Source organism: Chelonus insularis, unplaced genomic scaffold, assembly GCF_013357705.1.
Source record: "Chelonus insularis isolate UGA/USDA-ARS -01 unplaced genomic scaffold, ASM1335770v1 contig_408_pilon, whole genome shotgun sequence".
Lineage (NCBI taxonomy): Eukaryota > Metazoa > Arthropoda > Insecta > Hymenoptera > Braconidae > Chelonus > Chelonus insularis.
Genome location: NW_023276565.1, coordinates 406,765 through 428,586, shown reverse-complemented (window position 1 = coordinate 428,586; position 21,822 = coordinate 406,765). Strand labels below are relative to the sequence as shown.

The window sequence follows — 21,822 nt, the reverse complement described above, 5'->3', positions numbered from 1 at the left end:
ATTATGTATTATAATCTATCGTAAAATACATTTTAGAAAAAAGTATGTTGAAAAAAGCGATATAAATTACTGCCCCACAATAAATTTGGGATCAATTTTATGTAATACATAATTCGCAACAAATTATGCTACACATATTTTAAATCTAATCGCAATTTCAGTTCAATTTACGTGCAATAAATATTATAATAATGATCATTAATTGTAATATTGAACGATACTAACAATAGGCAACTCTTACATTAAAATATATATATTCGATTATAATAATATGGTATACATAAATCCTTCGAGATATTATAATTTTTCTTCAACTATCATCATTTGTATTCTCCTCTTTAATTATTATTATTAAAAACGTGTTCAAGTTTTACGTCAATTGCCAATCAATACTGATCTAGCATTTATTATTGTATAATTATCTCTTTCCCATGCTATTAAAAAATATTTTTCATTCAAAATAAAAATAAAATTGAAATCTTTAAAAATTATTCAATATTATTCATTAACATAAAATAATGGATAAAGGAAATTAACAAAAAAAATCAAATAATTATGAAAAGAAAAACAAGAAAATTTTCCAACACATTTATTGTATATATTGGCAAGTTGGTTGGCTCATACACATAAAAAATGGCAAAAAACAATCATAATAAAAATAATATTAATAATAATAAGTAGCGAAATTTAAGACTTAAGGGAAGACATAAAAATATAAACAGAGGTAGAGATTATATGAATATGAAGATCAAAGAGATAAATAGAGAATGTAAAATATTTACATGGAAAACTAAAATCTAGAAATAAGTAAAATTTTCCTCAGAACAAATATTAATAGAGGACGTTTTGTTTTTTTTTTAATCATCAGTTAATTAATATGAAAGTAAAATAATAAATTGATGAATTTGATTTAAGATTAAATTACTGTATTAAAAAAAAACATGACTGGTTAATTGATAAGATGAACAAAGAAAGTGAACAATTATGCGATATTGATACACTTAAAATCAATTAATAATAATAATAATAATAATAATAATAATAATAATAATTGCTACAATAAGATAATTAATTTAAATGATGGTAAAATAGAATGAAACATAACAATAAGCTATAAAAAGCACCTTAATGACGAAATAATTATTAATAATCATTCACATGAGGACAATGTATTAATTTTACAATTGTCACGAATCATTCAAAATTTCTTTCAATTAATCCTTTTTTTTTTTAATCATCATATTAATTATTATTAACAATTTAAAATATCATCGTGATAATTGTGAATCAATGTTCTATAAAAATCGGTAAATAACATTTATTTTCGAATATTCAATTGATAATTTTTTCTCCACATTCCATTAAACTTGGTCATTTTAAATTGCACGTAAAATCCCAAAGAAATTTGTAAATTTTTTAAACATTGACCAAGTTTTATATTTCATTAATCCATGCTATGAAACGAGAAAAAGATATTTCTATTTTCATAACATATTTCTAACATTTTTCTGATTATGTTTTCTCTTAAATATCACGTAATCAATATTTATAAGTAAATTAATAATAATACGTATACTTAATCGTACATAACTTATATACATATATGTTTTAGAAGATTTTTCATTTAAAATGTATATGTTCTTATAATCATTATTATCATTAATTACCATATAACTAATAACTAATTATTATGCAAGTAATTATTTCTTCATACTCATTTCGATATATGTTGCCATTATCAATCTAATTGCATATTTTTTTTTTCTCTACTTTTATCGCTTATCCTGATTAACTTACATTCTATTCTCACAATCACTCACAAGTTCATATATAATAATATTCTCATGAATTCACTTTTTCATATTTTTGTCGTACTCGGTTTCGTGCATACGGCAAATCATTTATTTAATTATATTCGATGAATTATTCACACATTTTATTGTGTAAGTACATATTGTGTATTGCATTGTCGGTTTGGAATTCAGTATTACTGTCACATTAATACGAAATAAATGAGCTAATTAATGGCAGTGTTTAAGTTTGAATTATTTTTTTTTCTTTTAAATGTCATTTTACATCAAATGTTTCCATTATTTCCAAACAATTGTGAACATATTCTGATATTATTACTATTATTATTATTATTATTATCATCATTATTCATTTATTGCTCGTATATTTCGTATTTTTATTAATTATATCTTATTAACTAATCAGTGGAAGTAGATATATTTCAAGTATTCTTTGTAAATGTTATAATAAAAAATGCTATCTTGATGAGTTATTCGTTTTTTATCCTACCATTTCAACAAAATTAATTATTGTTGTCTGCTGTGCGGTTTTATAATTAAAACTCATTCATTATTAATTATTTATAGTTTTCTTTTTTTTTATAATCGGACTTTATAATCTGTAAAAAGGGTCAGTAATCGATTAATAACAATTTGAATCAGTAAAAAAAATTGATATTTATATATTATACGGAGGTAGCTATGGTATTATATGTATATAATATTTTATCTCTTCATCCCTGGTAAAATCTGCTGGTAAAAATGAAAATAGTTAATAAAAAAAAAATAGTAAAAGCAATAAAGAAAATAGGAAAAACTGTTCTACTAATTATTATTAATATATCACGGCCTGACTGCTTCTGGTTTCCTGAGTTTGTTTGTTATATTTAAGATAATGTTATTCATTGATGATCGTTCAATAAGTACCTGAGTGTAACTGATTAACAATTGTGTTCACATATACAGTCTCATTAAATATACAAATGTGTTGATCTATTTGTGAAGTTGATAAATAAAAGATTCCAATTTTTTTTTAATTATAAAATGTCTGCATCCTCCAAGTGATTTAACTTTACATTTTTAAGAATGTATTTGTGTACACAGTCATTAGTTAATTATTTATTCTTCAATTGTTGTTTATATTGTTTATATGAGTAATGGTAGTAATCATTTTTGTTGAATTATTTTCAGACAACTGTGTAAGTACCATTGTTGAAGAATTGGAAATAAATTTGAACGATTTCTTATTAATCCTGCGCAAAAAATTCTATATAATAAATCTATTGCAATACTGTAAACTCTGTTTTATGTATAATTGAAACTGACTATTGCATACTATGACAAGTTGGTAAGACAAGATGATTTATATTTTATTATTATAATTATTATTAATCAAAGTATTCTGATAAAGAGGCGTGACAATTCGATTTTCGCTTTTACTCGTGAATTATTGTATTTTTTTTTATAATTATTTGTATGTGAAAAAATATGCTTATTTACTTCATTTTATTCTACACAACTTGAAAAAAAATCTGTTTAACGGATTTAGATTAAAAATAGTAATAAGGATTTTTATATCCTTGTTTTTTTTTGTTCAAACTGCGGTCATTGTTTATTAAAATTACTTTCCATTCTCGCAATTAATTGTTTGATGAATTTCTTTCATTGAGTTTTTTGGTCACTGTTATAATTATTTCCACTGCTGATAAATATGTTAAAATTTTTCTTCTACAACTCTTCAATATTTCTCATGAAAATTTGTACTCTAGAAGTGAATTTCTTTTTTGAAATAATCATTTCCGTTTTTTATTATTTATCGTTTTATAGATAAAAATAGATATTAGAGAGCTTCAAGGCAAGAATTGGTATTTTTGTACCCAATTAGACCTGATTATTATTTTTTTTTTATTCATAATGTTTCCTATTTTTTGTTTTATTTTTATTTTTCGCTTTTTCCATTCATAAAATTTGTATCAATGACTTTCTTTCGTTCCTGCTGTGGATACTTCTTCTTAATTAATTATAACCAGAGTAAAAATTATTTATCTACCGTACAAATTTTTAATTTTGTACTAATTTTTTACTAATAATTCTCCTCATTTTTTTTTTACATACTAATTACAAATCGTATACGTTTTTATATATAAAGGTTTTTCCATTTCGTATACATTAATATTGATCATTATTTTTTAAAATATTTAACTATTTTTAATTATCAAAAATCATTTACTTTGACAAATAAAAATACTCCACAGCCAGGAATTTATTCTTTTTTTTTTTCTCTCAAATTGTGATTTCCGTTCTCACGAGACCGCATATCGACTTGATTTATTTTTTAATAAAAAAATTCTTCCATTGAGCATCATTTACTGCTCATAAACGTGTAAATCCTTAAATCTAAAATCTAGTATACCTCAAAGTATTTGTATACAATTTTTAAATCTTAATTGTAGAGGTTACACATTTCATTTTTTTTTTTAGAAATTTTTCTTGAATCTAATTCTGTTAATTGTTTGCAAAACACTCTTGTTAATAATCTTCTCTTTAATATTTCTAATAATTTGTTTAACATATTTTTTCGTATTCAATTTTGTATTATTCATTATCATAATTATTTATTTAATTTATTTATTTCCTTTGCATGAATTATTTGATATTATTTATAATTATAATAATGATAAGCCAATACAAAAAGAAAGAAGTAAAAATATGGCAAGAACATTCACGTTTGCAAAGTTGCAATTGATTAAAGTTGTCGTTCAATTAAGTAAAAAAACGAATAAAAAAAATTAGTCAACATTAAAAATATTTGAGCCGCATAAGCAATAGTCGAAATCGTTTAATCTTTAATTTTTTTTTTAATAAAATAAAAGAATATTAATAAAATTCGACTTAAACCATATCTTATTTAATTCTGTCGTGATATTTCTTGAAATAAAACAAATCCATAACATCATGTGGGTTTAGTCATTAAATAAACACACAACAGACGAACTTATTTATTCATTTACCAAAGTAAATGAATTATTACGACTCATGTGAATACGTATGTCCTGTGGTACACCAATATTCACTACATATCACTACACTATACATATTAATTTATTTTTTCTTTATCAACATTCGAATAGAGGCAAAAATTAAAATAATGTCATTAATAATCAAACTTTCATTTCAAAATGATTAACAATTTTTTTTCGTGTGTTATTATTTTTTTCTTAAGCACCTCTTTTTTTTGTCATAACTTCCAACGTCGTTTCTTTTTTTTTTTTATGCCTATGTCTCTTCTTGATTGAAGAAAGATATTTCTTCCTTATTTTTTAATACATATTTATTATTCTTTTTTGTTGCAACAATTGCAAAATATATTTTCTTTCTATTTAAAAACAAAAAAATGGAAATATTTTTTCTCTTGTTATTTAATTAATTCTATGGTCCTATTGTTCTATTATGTGCACTGAGGTAGACGGATGGAATAGTTTCAGGGTTAAATCGCTATGAAACGTGATAATCGATCATAAGAAGGATCGGAGATCATACTTCCTTAATTTAATCGGATCGAGTTTTGCTATTTAATATAATCATTTATATCTCAACTGCTTGGCAATAATTGAAAAAAAAAATTCTAGAGCTATATATGAGGTAGTGGATGGATTTTCTGTTCAATTGGCAAAGCCCTTGGTATTCAATTGGACTTCAATAAAATTACTAATTGCTTTAGTCATTTCCATTTTCAATGTAATTTATCAATTATTCAGCTTTCAAAGCTTCAGGTTCTTCATTTTCACTGAAATCCTCTTCTTCTCCATTAGAAGATTCACCTTCGTCTTCTTCAACATTACCATGCCTATCTTGATCATTTCTGTCATCTTGTACGACATCACGACCTTCATCTCGACCAATCATTGGATAATCTTCAATACCACGACCTCCTAATTTGTCTATTTGTGTTACTTTACGAGCTGCATCGATGACTGCTTGTTGTTCTGGATTTAGACCCATCGAGAATCCACCACTCTCGACAATCATTTTGAAATAGGCATCAAGAACTGGAGATCCAGTACCACTATTGAGATGAGCTAGATGTGTTAATGACAAATGACCACTAGGATGTAGTGGTGCTGTGTTGGGCTCACGACTGTGTAGATTTAGCATCGATTCCATGGACTTGGCAGCAATAGCTGTGGCAGCTTTGTTATTTTGACTGACCTTGGTGATAACTGTGTTATTATTGGGCGTTGGAGAGCCATACCTTAGACTCAGAGGTAAAGTCAAGTCTTCAGGATCATCACCACCACAGACAGAACTTCCAGCTTCAGATGGTGCTCCTCCTCTTGGCAACTCCAATCTCATATCATTCCTACGTGGACCTGTTGGACTTGCACGTGCTCGCAATTCAGCCGGACTTACTTTGACCCCTGCTTTCGCTAATAATCGCGATGCTAATTCTGGATCAAATGGACTTGGCATCGGTAAAACTGGCAGATCTTTAGTACTGATACCACGGTGCTGACGTGACATGTGGGAGTGTAGAGAATTACGAGATTTCGCTACAGTTCCACATAAAACGCACCGATAACCTGGACAAACAGTATGTTTATCTTCTAAATGTGTTCTTAAGGTGTGTGCTGATCGATATATTTTGCCACATTTCGGACACGGTCTTGGATCTGTCGCTCGTACTCTCATCATGTCCAATCCTCGTCTTGCAACTGGAAAAATGATTTCGTTAAAATGAAATGTAATTCGGGACTGTGTTAGGAAGCAGAGTTGCGAAAATTATTACTCATAATAAATTAAAGTTATTTCAATAACTATCATAATTAATAAATAAATTTCATGAATATACACAGTATATCCAAATTGTATAATGCAATTATAATAATCCACTAAAAACATAAAATTAAAATATTGATGATTTTTATGCAACTCAATTCAGCTGAGTCGTAGGTAAATGATTAATCGAGAGTAATAAAAATAATGGGTTCCAATAAAATTAATTAATTATAAAATAATCAACTATTGTTAAGTCACAATAATATATAAAATAATACATTCCATAATGATCAATGTACTTTTAATATGCATCAACATGAAACAAAAACATATTAATAAATATTAATTAATAATTAATTATCTATTTCTCGTCACGTAAAAGTACATTTATCATTATTCTAAAATAAACAATAGAATAATTGTATTGAAAGAAAAAATGAAATCAATAACAAAGTTTTTGGTAAATAAAAATAAACTTTTGATCCGCATCTCTGCCAGGAAGTTTTGTCAGGTGAGAATATTTATAAAAAATTATTTAAACTTCACTCATCTTTTATTATACAAAGCATTACTTAAATAATTGAATTTCAATAAACTTCCAATATTTATGTCAATTTTTAAATATATGCCATAATAGACTAATTATTTCTTTTTTTTTCTTAAAAAATAATTATACAAATAATAGAGACCAATCATTTTGTCAGTTATTCGCAACAATGGCATAGAAAAATCAAACTAAATCTTTTTTTTTTTTTTGTTTATATTTTAATTATTTAAACAAAAATATATAGTTTATTATATAATATATATTTATATAAGTATAACTTTTAATAAAAAATTTAAAAAAAGAAAAAATAAAAGAAAGATTGTCATTACTGCGAACAACATTTGTGATTAATAATAACGTCATCGTTGACGATACTGCCATGGATACAATAAAGCTTTTTATATATTTTTTTTCACTCATATTGCTGCAAAATCTCGTAGAAAAATAACGCTGAGTATTGATTTTTCATGACTATTTCAATCGCAATTATTATTTTCTCTGTTTATTTTTTATTCGATAACCGAAAATTCAATCTATTGCGAATTTGTTTTGATTATAAACTTTCATTATATATCACAAAATAATATAAAAAAATTATTAATCAAAAAACTCCTCTTTATCATTCTTCATTGAATAATTAAAGTATATTCTGCTTACAGATAATTAAAAATTCAATTAATGGCTGATAATTTTAAATGCCAGAAAAAAAAATATAATTTTTGTATTTTTAATCTTAAATTCGTACACATTTGTTTCTCTCAAAACTACTTGTTTTTTGTTTCATTGAAATGCAATAATCTAATAAAACGAAATATTTCAATAAAGAAAAATTGGTTACTGTATATAAATACTGTTTGTAGTTAAGCCTAAGTCTTTATTTACAAAGAAAACACGACTAAGGTAGTCCCTATTTGTTTCATTATATACACAAATGTGTTAGTGAATTGATAAAACAATGTAGTTTTTCACACATAAGTCCATCTTAATGCTTTTATTTTATCCCACTGAAGGGAATGTTTGAGTCTCATGTGATTTCGGACACTATTAGGATGTGAGAATATTTTCCCGCACGAGACAACAGGACATGAAGGTGAATCTTTAGGATAATGTTGGTCTAAATGCGCCCTCATGTCTCCAATATCATAAAAAGTTCGGACACAAAGTGGGCAATCAATTCGGCGTGTGTTGAATTGACGTTGTAACCTTTCAGGGCCGAAATTAGCTGGACCACCAAACTTGTTGGGTCTCGAACCAGTTGAAGGCCCAGCATCCATGATGTCGTCCAAACTCTCGTCATCCTCGATTTTCACAATAGTAGTCTCCGTCTGGTGGTGGTGGCCAGAAGCTGCACCCCGTCCATCTTTACTGTCATCTGCAACCACCACACCACGAACGTTACCACCAGGCGCCTTTTTTCCGGTCTTCTCGCTGTTTTTTATATTTTCTTATAATATTCATATAAAAACGCAATAGTCTACTTCCTAGTATTAAAGGCCTGCTCCTAATATTCAAAGTTATTGCGCAACAATCTCGAAGACGAAATGGCGGTTTAAGGCCTACACAAAATGGCCGAAAATCTCACAGACAGCGGTTTGCCAGAGCTTACATTAAGTGGCTGATTATTTTCGGAGATCAAGTCACCCCATCAAGGGCTGCATGAAATGGCTGACAGAATCAAGTTTCATGGCATCGACTGATGCTGATTAGGATTATTCAAACTCGGTCTTTGATGGATACCATGTGCTTGTAATTGATGATTAATCAAGTAGTGTTTGGTTTTGCATCTTTTACCACAGACGTTACACTGTGGCCACGTTTCTGGTGGAGGCCAATCAGAGTGGACGTTTTTAACATGTTGCCGTAGGTTGCTTGGTGAAGAGTAACATCTCCCGCAATACCGGCATACAGGTTTACTGTCGTCGTGACGAAGTGCCGAGTAAAGTCTAGCCAAATTCTCTGCTGCCTGCGACGTGTTCTCCGCTGCCGACATCAACGTTTCCTCCCTCTTTGGCATCACCGATCCTACAACCAGGACGTGCCCATCAGTTCATTCAAGCAATTTTCTTTCGTTTTCTAATTTTCCTAGTTTCCCTCACTCATTCAATTACATTTTTTTTTTTCTATTAATTCATGATTTAATACGCACAGAAACTACTCTCGTACTCTCAGGGCATGCCTGGTTGCAGGATAATATTTTGTTTTCATTATATATTATACCGAATTTCTTAGTCCGCCATATTATCATTATTATTATTATTAATATTATTATTTTATTTTTGTTATAAAACCACTTTTTTCTCTTGTCTGATAATTATTCTTTCAAATTAATTTTTGTTTCTTGCATCTTGAATGATAGCATTTAGACATGAGGCGTGGGAGCAAAGTAATAAAGGAAGGAAATTGTTAGGAAACTTTTTACTTTCAGAGAATGAGTAAAAAGAAAGAAAAAAAAAACAATAATGAAGAACGAGAATAAGCTAGAACGAACAAACTATATAGATATAGTAAGGAGTTTCGTATTGATCCACACTAGAGTACCTTGTGGACTATCTTTCCTACGAATCTTAAAACATAAAGTATAAAAAAAACAAAAAAAGCTCACTTTTACCCTCAATTTTTTAAAACTTTAAATTTGTAATATAATTAAACACTAACCATTCTAGTTTTAAATCACATGTATATAGTATAATGCTAAATTATAACGAAAGAACATCTTCTAAAGATGAAATTTGAATAATTAAAAAATTTCTATGAATATTTTAATTGCATTTGAAATGCAAAGTAGTACAATCAATAGTTTTTATACTTCATTTGTGATTATAATTTATGCTAAAATTAAAAGCTAAATTGTACATCACATTTGATTAATAGAGAATCACAAAAATTTATATTAAAAAACGAAATTATCTCTTTTTGGGTTTAAAAAATCTTGAAATTATTTTTTCATAACCTAACTTATAAATCACATTTTATATCTCAGCAGTTGAAAATAAATTTTAAAATATAAATTCAATATCTTATTTTTTAAAATATTCATTGCCAATCTTTATCACAATTTTTAGTACGTCAATAATGATTTTAAAAACCCAAAATTAAATTAATTTTTTTCAATAAATGCATGTCAATGCAATGATATGAAAAAGGTTATGTCTAGTTCAATAACTCTTTCATATCAATGAGAGAATAAATTTAAGTTTCAAAAACTTATTACAAAAAACAAAATGCTGGAGAATATTGATAGTTGAGTCTGATTGGACGATGAAAATTAGAAATCGATTGAGAACAACTGCATTGCTGGTGTATCAATTTGAATTGGAACAAAATTCAAACATTAGTTTTAATGGTTCCTGTATATTGTGATGCTGATAAAGCATTCAATGACGAAAGTAAAAAAAAAAGTACAATGAGAGGAAATAGAGTGGTATCTGGTGGAAGATAAAATTGAACGAACCACACCCGGTGGTCAGTGAAAGAAAAAAAAAATAAGTAGAGATGACTTGCAGCAGCAAGGGAGGAAAAGAATAAGGAAGGAAGGAAGGGTGTGTGATGTGGTTGGGCACCAACGCCCACTATTGCCACTGGCTCAAGAAACCAGGGCTTAGATGGCCAAAGAGGTGGCAAATAGGTAGGGTGAAAATGGGAGGCAGATCAATGCGAAACATGTCCGCGAAATTGCTTCAGAATCGATCGATACTACAACCCTAAGGGGATACTGGAGACTTTACTCTTCCTTCCTTTATTCCATCATCTGCTTGCCTTATACTCATTGAAGAAGACTATCAGAGTATTTGTTTTCAAGTCAACTTTCAATACATAAAAGTAAAATAAAATTTCAAAACAAAAGTTAGCTAAACAGTTTCCATTTCTGCTAAGTAGAATAAAGCTTTTCAAGCTGTTTAATTCGACTTACACTAATTTGACTTTTCCAACTATTTCCTTTAAATAAATTGGTCAAAGCACAAAAAGATACCTTGGAGGTACTTTTTTTTTTAACTTTTGCTGTATGTAAATAAGTAGAATGTTTTTTTTTCTTTTAGAAAAAAAAGACAAATGATGGAATAATAGAAAATTGTAACAAAAACATTGAGTGACTTTCGATGAGTTAGGTGAAGATAGGAAGTGAATTAAAAAAATGATGATGTAGAATAAAAAAGACAATATTTGCCCTTTTTGTAGAAACGTCACCTGCAAGCTACCGAATCATCTCTTATGTCTGGTCACGTCTTTAATAATATTGGTAGGTACACCCCACTGGGAAAAAAAGGGAAAGGGACACGACCTTAATCAATCTCATGCGGTTAAAGATTTTTCACGGTGCAACTGTGAAAATTTGACTTGTATAGTACCATCCTCCCCATAATACTTCCGTACTGTGATCGATAGCTTTTAGGTTTCACATAAAAATAAAGAGAAAATGTATGAAAAGCTTAATATGAATAATTTTCGACCCTTGATAATCAATAAAATGATGTGAATATTTTGGTAAAATAATTTATGAGAATAGCTAAGAGTAATGTAAAGTAAAAATGTATGAAAAGATTCTTGATAAATAATGTATGAATAAGAAAATAGCAATGAGCTGTTATTTAAATGAAAAAAAAAAAAAAATTAAAAATAAAATACAGCCAATATCTTTTTTAAAAAATGACCAGATCTAAGTAAGAGCAAATCAAAGTAATTCTTATCGTGATTTTATTCAGAGTGATAGATGGTCTTAATCTACCACTCCCTACTAATACATGATATCTAGAAAGTCACGTTTCCCTTCTCTATTGACAAATCTAACCTAAGGGTAAGTATATATTCTTGCATATCCCATCATTTTTAGAGATCACACATAAAAGCTGAGGTCGTGTCTAGATGAACAATAAACTCTGATATGTAAAATATAAAATATTCATATAAAAAGAAACAAAAAAAAAAAAAACTATTTGGAGAAAAATGGAAAATATTAGTGACTTGAATATAAAAAGTATAGAAGTAAAGACAAAGAGTAAAAAAAAAGTCTTCCATTACAAGGGATGGAATTGAGTTGGGACAAGTTTGGAAACGATAGAAAAGATTCATGGAAACAGTGAAATTGGATAAGCCACGAAGGGTTTTGATTTGCTGAGGGTCAAAAAGGAACAAGTCTTGAATTGATCCATCCATTGCCGTAGAGAAAAAATATCTTTGACGAGGCAAAAATCGGCTAGAACCTCATCTAAAACTCTTTTATCACTCTTAAATATTTATATAGCTATATATTTATATATATATATGTATATCTATCTATGTATCTATGTATATAGATATACATATATATCATGATTAATTAATTATCTAATGAGTAATTATATCAGCTTGATTAAAATATGAGTTTGGAAGCTTGAATATCATTAAAATAGAATGTCCAGTTTCTCTGTCTTTTGCATAATGAACAAGCACAGCTTTAATGTTTCCCATTAATTAAATTTTATCTTCTCAACCATTTTCATTGCCATACTGCTGTTGCGCAGAATTCATCTGCGCGTTTCGGTTTTGAACATGGCTCTGGTGTACCTGCGCACTGCTTTGTGTTCGATAGATAGGATATCGGTTTCGTTTTCTGATTCCGTGCATAGACAGCAGATGAATCTGGAGGTATTGCTTGGTTTTGAATTGTTTCTGGCAAATATGACAAGATATATATTCAGTCTGAACAGTATGAACATTGACAATGTGTTGCTTAAGGTTTGAATTATTAGAATATATTTTTCCACATTCTGGGCACTTAGGTTTGCCAGACATATCGGCATTCGGCACCTGATGCTGTTGATACGGATCACCCGACTGAAGATACTTGGCACTAGAGGTAATCTGTAAACTCTGGAGGTTGTTCTGCAGCTTCTGCTGCATCATTGATAAGTCAGTATCGAGGCTGATGGAGTTAAGGGAGTTTGATGATTGTTGGTGACCACCTGGAGACGTCAGTTGGCCGGTGGCAAGCCGATGCTTATCAAGACGTTGTTGAGGTTGTTGTTGTTGCTGCTGCTGATGCTGATGTTGATGGCTTTCGTTCTCCTCTGACACCTTTTGGTTGCGTCTACCACGAGATGATACACCAGGAATCCAGCCTCTACTTGAATCCATACAGTCTTCTCCCGAGGGCTGCCACCGCTCTGGAACCCACCAGGCAATTTCAGTCCTTGGTCACCCTTTCAATGATTCCTTAAACACTAGATCCCTTCCCTTTCTCATCGCCTCTAAACCCCGCCTTTCACCTCCTCAATTACCACTCTATCTCTCGCTTTTTGTTTCGTTATTTAATTTCTTTACACTAGCTTTTTATTCAAATTCTTCCATGATGATTGAGCCAATTCCAGAGTCTTTTTTTTTCAATAATTTCACTTTTCCTGATTCCTTCCTCTCTTTCGGCGCATACTTGATATTTATTTTATACAAAGGGAATCAAATACAAAAAAAAACGCGAGACTCTCGATTTTACTCACCATGTTATTTATAATTTTGTTCATTAGTTTTTTTGTTATAAATAAAATGATGATTTCGTTAGGAACATTTGTGGAGTTTTAAGGAAAATTGTCAGGACATTGGAATATCATGAGAGGTACGAGAGTTCCATGCATTCAACGTAGCAACGAGAATTAATTTCTTTATAGGAATCCATTGGGAATATGCAGTTATTTGACTAGTTCGCAGCTTAAGACCGTCAATGATTTCAATTATATTTTTTTGTTTGTCTTAATTATATTAATTTTATCAAACTCGACTTACCGTAATTTGGATCCTGGTTTGCTGCGTGAATTCCGGAAGGCCCTGGCATTAATCCTGAATTGAAAAAAAGAATAATTTAATTTAATAAATGTCCGAAATTTCTTCAGCCAGCAATAAATATTCCAAGGAACTCAACAAACTAGATAAAAATTTAATTGGATGCTTACCTTGAAGTCCTAAAAGAGCGGCAGGGAATGTGTTACGATGATGCTCCATGGAGTCATTAAGAATATCATTAGGCTCAGCTTTCACAGAGTTCAGGATACTGTCATTGTTCGATATGTCTTCATCATTATCAGACACAGAGTTAGAGTCTTCTCCAGTGGATTGAGCCTAAATAACATAAACCCATCGATAAATTAGTTAGTTAATTAAATTATAATAGTATGAATTGATAAAAAAAAAAAATGAATAAAATGTATATACCTGAATGTTATTGCTTGGTGTTGTATGTATCGTAGGACCTCCTTCAAGGGCTTGACCTAAAAGAGACTCCTGAAGCTCAGCCTTATGTTCAAGATGATTTCCCACGGGTGGAGAGTAGCTCTTAGATCTTTTCTCAGGTGGTGGACTAAGACCACTGTCACTTGGGTCACCTCGATCGTGCCACGTGTTTCTTGACGTTACCTAAATAAACAAAAACAAATGTGATTCGTATTCTATTTCGGAAATGAATGTTAAACAGTGAATATTATAAATTCAATATTTAACTTTCAAAAATAAATTTTAATGGAAAAATGATTTCAAAGAATATCTAGACATTATGATTAAGTAAATAAGCATTTGATTTTTAATGAAAGACTTTCTGTAGGTGTTATTTTAAAAATAATATTTACTGGTGATTCATTTTCGCGACCACTTGATCCAGAAGGTAATTTTGATCCTGCTGAACTGCTGTTAACATCCGCAAGGCCTCGAACTTGAAGCATTTGAGCAGTTTTTAAGAATGCAGCCAGTTGTTCCTGACCTACATGGACTTCCCCGTGGTACATAAACCTTAATAGGGACTCCATATCTGATGATGCTACATCCCTGAGAATTACTATTGGATGTTGGCACGGATTTGCCTGGAAAAAAAAACAATAATCATTTATTCTAAATAAATAATTTACAATAACAAATGACATTTATTACTTATATTTATGAGATTATGTCATGAAATTTCCCTTAAGGTGTTGTTAAAATATGCAAGATTACGTTGTAACATAATATTCGATTTATGTATTTATTCATACGTCAAGTATCCTACTATCAATGAAAATATAAAATGACAAAATTGAAAAATAAAAGTTTATAAAAGTACCATTATTATTTACACAATTGTTCTAGATGCATTAATACTGATTTCACAATAAATTTTTTCCGTCCCAATTAGAGTTCCGTTACCATTCAAGAACTTTATATAGAAGTGTTGGAATTGTATTGAAAATGCGTGGTTGTATCTTAGTACAACCCACAATGAATTAGTATATTTTTTTCATGCTTGAATACTCGGCGTAATTACAAATACGTGTAGGTATTGCGAAGGCGTTTTGATATCAAAGTGCAAAAGCCTATCATCACTCTTCTATTATTTTCTTTATAATTGTTTTTTAATATACTTGGGAAAGCTTTATATAAATCAAATTAAAAATAAAATATATAAATAAATAAATAAATATTATATGAGTGTTGTAAAATCATAAAGCTTCTGTGTTAAAATAAAAAAGATAGGAAAAATAAATACATGAGATACTGTAGTACGGTTTCTAATCCATTTATGAGTTCTATTATTTCAATGAGTAATGCAAGTAAATTTTTTTATTTACTCATTTAATGAATACCAGTAAAAAAAATCCAATTAAATTTAATTCTTCTTTTTTTGACTTATTTATTTATTATATTAGTTTGTTTATCTTTTATTTGTTAATAATATATGTGATCATGAACAACTGATTAAATTTAAGGAAAAAAAATGGTCAAATGAATCTTGTAAGTACTCTCCAGTGTTGTCAGAGGAATGTGCGACGAGCAACAACGCACTTCCGTTGATAAAAATACGCATAGCATAATATGTGACTTGGTAAGTCGGTACACGCGCCAACTACACACCCGTTCACTGACATTCCATACGATTATGTATATATATACATATAAACCTTAGGCTCAAATTCATTTACTGCAATATATACTTCATCATCATACTGCCTTCCTAAGCGCATACTCTACGTACTCATATATTTTTATTTTATCTTTTCGAGATTACTTTTTTTTTTTCAAGCCTTTGACAGAATTTATCTTTTTTTTTTTTCATTATTATAAATAGAGTTATTGTCATTAAAGTTTGATTACAAAATATTACTAATAATTTTTTATAATTATTATTTGTCTTTACAAATTTTTACATGACATTAATATCAGTATTATATGTTATTTTCTGAATGATATCAGTTTTTAGTATGTATTAGACCATGTAGGAAGTTTGAAATAAGAAAAACATTCAAACTAGTATAAGGAAGACAGTCCTGAAGTAAATTTAATGAAAAAGATGGAAGTAAACTAATTAAAGTAGATAAAAATTCCATTGGTAAGTTCAAAGTTTGTTATAGAAATAGTTCTCTATTAATATTATACTTCAGTCATGTTACTGTTCAAATATTTTCTACTTACAAATTTTATTAAGATTTCAAAGAATCTATTAATTTTTAATCAAATGATCAATTAATCACTCATCTTCGTAAGTGATGATAAAAATTTATTCAATAATCCATAAAAAAAAAAATATTCAAAATTATACACACGTGTATCCCTAATATCCATAAATGTTAACGTTTATTACTGTAAAGTTAATAAAAGTTTAAAACAGAGAAAACATTTAAAATTTTTACGAATGTGAGCTAGTAATGAAATCAACAAACTTCAAGTACAAAGTCAATTGTGATTATTTTGAGTCAATTAAAATTGATTATATAAAAATAAAAAAAATTTAGCAAAAGTGTTAATATTTTTTCATCATAAACTTGTATAATTACTTTTAACATTAATTAAATTATTTCAAATATTGTAAACAGTCATGTCATCAAATACTTCAAGTAAATAAATTGACAATTACTCATAAAATTACTGAATAATAATTTTAGATAAAAATATTAAACTAAATGGTGATAACAAGTAATTATAACTTTTAATGCTCTAAAATAAAAATATAAACAATAATTAATTTTAATAAAACAAATTATTCAAATAAAAAGTTTAAAAAATGTTGATATCTGCTATTTGCTGATATTTTAAATAAATATTTTTGACGAAATATAAATTAGCTATCAGAATAAGTATTTATATTATTTAAAATAACATCTATCCTTTAATTAGAAAATTAAAAAAAGAATTTTTCTTTTATAAAAAAAAGAAAAAATCTGCAAATAATGAAAGTTAACGAAAGACGACAGTACAATAATCTTATTGGCTTAATACTTTTATTAATGTATTTCATGTCATTACCATATTTAAATTTATTTATTTATTACACGAGAGTTTACAGTCCAAGGTAAAACTTAGTGGAAAAAAATCGTCAAAAACATAAAAATAAATTGAATTTTTCAAGATATTTTTCTCATTTCATCATTTAAAGAATTTCCTCCTACTTGTAATGTTTTTTAGTCCTCTCTCTTTGCTTCTGTCGCTGATTGGATAGTTAAATTCTTGAATTACATCGTAATGTATATATAGAAATATAGAAATAGGCGTCAAGTCACGCACACACATTAGGATGATAGTTAAAGTGTCCCTTTCTCATCTCCCTTCAAGTTTTTCTTACTTAGCTACGTTAATACGAGCAACTGCTGGCATATACAATTTATTATTCACGCCGGGAGTAACGTAAGAATATTAGAGAGTAAGCGAGAGAGAGAGAGAGGTGTTTAAGCATTTTATTTTTAGGTAAGATCATACAGAGGAATAATAAAAAGAAAAAGCGTCGTAGCGCGTGCACTTAAATATAAAAGAGACACACGCTACTCCATTATCATGGATTAATTTTATACGCGTTTAGTTACGATGGATATAAATATTGTTGTAGACAAAGTAGAAATAGACTTTGAGAATAACTTAAATGTGACTTTAGTCAATTATAATGACTTAGAAATATTGTAATAGATAATTTTAGCTTTATTCTAAAAACCACTTCACTGTTATTTTCCACAACAATCCAATAATTCATTAAATTTAATGATGGTAAATCTTAGAATAAAATTCGTGAAAATATATCTCTTGTAGTTCTGTAAGACATTCAAGTCTTTTTTTTTTAAACCCAAATCGATAAAGTAATTTTATTTTGTATATTTATTTCTTTGATCTTTTCATTTGCCGACTCTTGGAAAAAATCTACACTTTAAGGTAAAATTCACTGAAATTACTTTAAAGTTTTATTTTAATTTTAAATAAAATTCCAATCTTCATTCAGTAGATTCTTCATCATGAATTAAAATGACTATTATTTTATCTTTGCAATAAAAACTGGATTGTAATTTTTGTAATTAAAGAGTTAAGTTTGACAATCAAATTGCTCGACATCCAGTACGTAAGATGATAGATCTACGTGCCAACAACCTTAACTAGTGTTGTTAAATATAGAATATAGAGCAGTATGTAGAGTTACACTTAATATTTAATAGTGTAATGAGTGATAAATTTTGAAACAGAAAGAATTGTGTGGAATTTTATCTCCAATATGTGCTAAACAGAAAAGAAAAAGATGTAGAATAAGAAGGAGAAATCATATATGTGAGAGTAAAAAATACCTTCAAAAGTCTCCGGAAGTAGGGGCTGCATGCTGACAAAACGACTTTGTGTGCGTAGAAGCTGCTGCTGTCACAGGCTAGTGTAACATCGACAAAATCCTCTTCATCGCGAAGATGTCGAAAGGAGCTGAGAATGCTCGAGTGGAAGTCATTCCATCTGAGCGAATACTGTTGCTCACTAATCGAGGATGACGAAGAGGCCGCCATGGCGTCCACCCCCTCGGGACCCACGGCCGAGGGTACCAGAGGTGCTATTGTGCCCACACTGGCACCTCACTTCAACTCAAATATCACTTTTTTTCTTATTTTTCTTTACCTTCACTCAATTCATCAACTCACTATATATTTTTGCTCTAATCTTTTTGGATTTAATCAACTCTTGCTGAGATTTATTCACTTGGGTGTGTTACCTAGAAACAGAAATTCGAATTAATTTAAATATTTATTATTCTCGTCATTTTATTCAACTTTCTTTAGAAGTAGCTTTATTGAATTTCTTTCTCAATCTTTTTTTTTTTTTTTATTTTAATTAATAATAAAGATAATGATAGTTGACAGAACAGGAAAAAATATCACAATTTTATGTTTTAAGTACAATCGTTACGTAAATTCATTTTGCCTTTTTGATTTCGTTTTATTGGCATAAAATATCATTAAATATGATTCTACATAATTATTTAATGTATATTTATCAATTAAATGTCAATGAACTTAAGTACCTTTTGAAATTATTCATATGATTTTAAAGAAATTTCTCAAAAAAGAATTAAATTATTTTTATATATAATCTTTTTGTTTAAAATTAAAATCTAGAGTACTGAATTAATTAGCTAAATAAATATAAAATACTTGTTCTAATTAGAAAAAGTTTAAGCAATACATAACAAAATTATAACAAACTAATTCAAGTCGATAATTAAACGAATATATTTAATTATGTTATCGATAAAGACACTAACTTTAGTAAACTTTTTAATAATAATAACATGAACAAATTTATAGGACAATTTTTGTAAACAAAAAATTCATCAAGCTATTTATAATTTCTCAGTTGACATTATTTATTATATATTATATAGTTCTATTGATAAAAATAAGATGTAATATTAACATCTAATTTTTTTATCTAAAATTAGAATACTCAAACCCCTTTGGATTTATTTATTTTTAGTTTAAAGTGTGATGAATTTTTTTCTATTTTTTGTTGTTAATTATCATTCATTTCGAAAAAATCATTAAAATAAAAACAAAGTCAAGACTTCTGATTAACTGACTCTTTAAATACCTTAGTTTTTTTTTTTCACTCTTTATTGATCTTTGATAAATTAGAGTAAAAGAATTTTTCATTATTTGAAAAACTTTAGATAAATATCTAGAATAAAAAACAAAATTAAACTCGAGTCATTTAAAGTTTATACTTGTAATGTACTTTTTTGAAATAATTAAACAAGTTTGATAATTATTAGATAAAAAAAAATACAGTAATATCAAAAAAATGAAATAGTTCTGTTTAATATTAAAAAAGTAATTATTCTATAATACAAATATACCTCTATTGTAAGTAATAAAAAATATATTTACCTTAATGTGTTGATTTTTATAACTCCATTTTTTAACACAAAAATTCAAGTATCCCAAGTTTTCCTTTTGACTCCAGTTTTATCATATTATATTCCCTTGTCAGTCTTTACATCAGCGGCCGCCTTTCCTTCTCGTTTTACTCTTCTTTCTATAAAAAAACCACAAAAGTATACATTATTATACAATATTTATTTCCAACAATTCACTTATATGACAAAAAATATATTCCTACGAATTTAAAAAGACCAAAAAAAAAAACCGAAGCATTAAATTTTCAGAGTATTTTCCTTTTGAGTAAATGTTCAAGTACCAGATGACAAGAAAGAAACTACGTTTACTCGAATTACTCAGGGGTTACTTGAAGACTCAAATCCCAGGAATTTATTTCTTGAAATGAAATAACGAAAAATGTTGCCTCCAAGATGTTGGAGCATCACACATTGCGTTTACATTTAAACTGAATATTAGGTAAACTCACTCACACTCTCTTTCGTTTTTTTTTCTTTTTTTTTTTTCGTCCCTTACTTTACTATTCAACAACACTAGTCCCTAATTTCCTGCCTAGTATGAGTTCTCTTTACTAAAGAGATTGCTAGCTGCCATTGCATTCATGTAGTTTAACTTAAGTTTCAGTACACGCTATCTTAGCCCTCTTTATTATCTGAAAACCATTATTTTATTTTATTACTTCATTTCCCCTCCAGTGTATATTGCTGTTATTATTCCTTATAGTTGTTCTTCTACCGCAAAACAAATTTTAGTTGGCCACAATATCTCGAGACTTCATAATAAAAAAAATCTGATATCGATTCGAGTTTACGTCGCCAGAAATACGATAAGCGTTGGATTACTCTGCTCAAAGTACTTTTTTCATATCATATACATGTTATTTATCGATAATACCATATTTTTGGCGTCGTAGTCATCACTGTGAAGGAACAAAATCATCAGATGTTGCTTCCACTAAATTATCACTTCAACCCCTAACCAATTGAACATCCATACCTTCAAGTCATCTGCTCTTTCATTAACACACAACCATTATATATTCTTTCGTTGGAAAAATATATACAATTTTAGAGTAATTTTCAATGCAATTATACCTGATGACCTCATGACTTAAGAATTGCTTGAATTTTGGTGATTTAAGTGACATTTATTATAAATTGAAATAAATGAACTAATGATAAACATCTCAAGTATGAAAGTTAATTTAATGAGCTTCAAGAAAGTAGACAATATTTTACTGCTATTTATTTTAAATATGAAAAATTATTTCAATTAAATTTTCAACTATAACTTGAGCTTAAAATTTGTACAATTTTAAAAATTTACGTTGCAAATTGCTTTTTTATTTAATAAAAAAAAAAAGAGAGAATAAGTGAAAAAAAATGATGACAATGGAACGTAAAGGACACACTTTTTAATAATAAAAATTCTTTCCTAGTTGTCCAATTTAATTAAAATCTAACAGGATTCCACGGTATGGTATATAATATGAAGCGAATAAAAAAAACTGAATGCAACGTACTAATTTTTTGGACTCGTAAATTGTATACTGCAACCAAAATTGGCATTTAATATAATAGATTAAATT

At 28.2% G+C, this 21,822-nt stretch overlaps 1 protein-coding gene across 8 annotated transcripts in view; it reads right to left on the bottom strand.

The window, feature by feature from the left end:
* Positions 1 to 2,048: 2,048 nt before the first annotated feature.
* The window catches only part of ab (abrupt), a 23,853-nt gene continuing 4,079 nt past the window's right edge, over positions 2,049 to 21,822 (bottom strand). For 4 of the 8 annotated variants that reach the window (XM_035087509.1, XM_035087508.1, XM_035087511.1 and 1 more), the window contains exons 2-8: positions 20,226 to 20,373; positions 18,645 to 19,054; positions 14,703 to 14,933; positions 14,293 to 14,493; positions 14,034 to 14,199; positions 13,867 to 13,920; positions 2,049 to 6,502 (exon numbers count right to left, since the gene is read on the bottom strand). In XM_035087509.1, the coding sequence (XP_034943400.1) occupies positions 5,541 to 6,502; positions 13,867 to 13,920; positions 14,034 to 14,199; positions 14,293 to 14,493; positions 14,703 to 14,933; positions 18,645 to 18,851 (1,821 nt within the window). In that variant the 5' untranslated portion in view covers positions 18,852 to 19,054; positions 20,226 to 20,373 and the 3' untranslated portion in view covers positions 2,049 to 5,540. Of the gene's footprint in view, positions 6,503 to 6,942; positions 8,486 to 8,544; positions 9,136 to 11,689; positions 13,254 to 13,866; positions 13,921 to 14,033; positions 14,200 to 14,292; positions 14,494 to 14,702; positions 14,934 to 18,644; positions 19,055 to 20,225; positions 20,374 to 21,822 lie in introns of those variants that run through there. The other 4 variants (XR_004690613.1, XM_035087514.1, XM_035087515.1 and 1 more) reach the window with 4 other exon arrangements.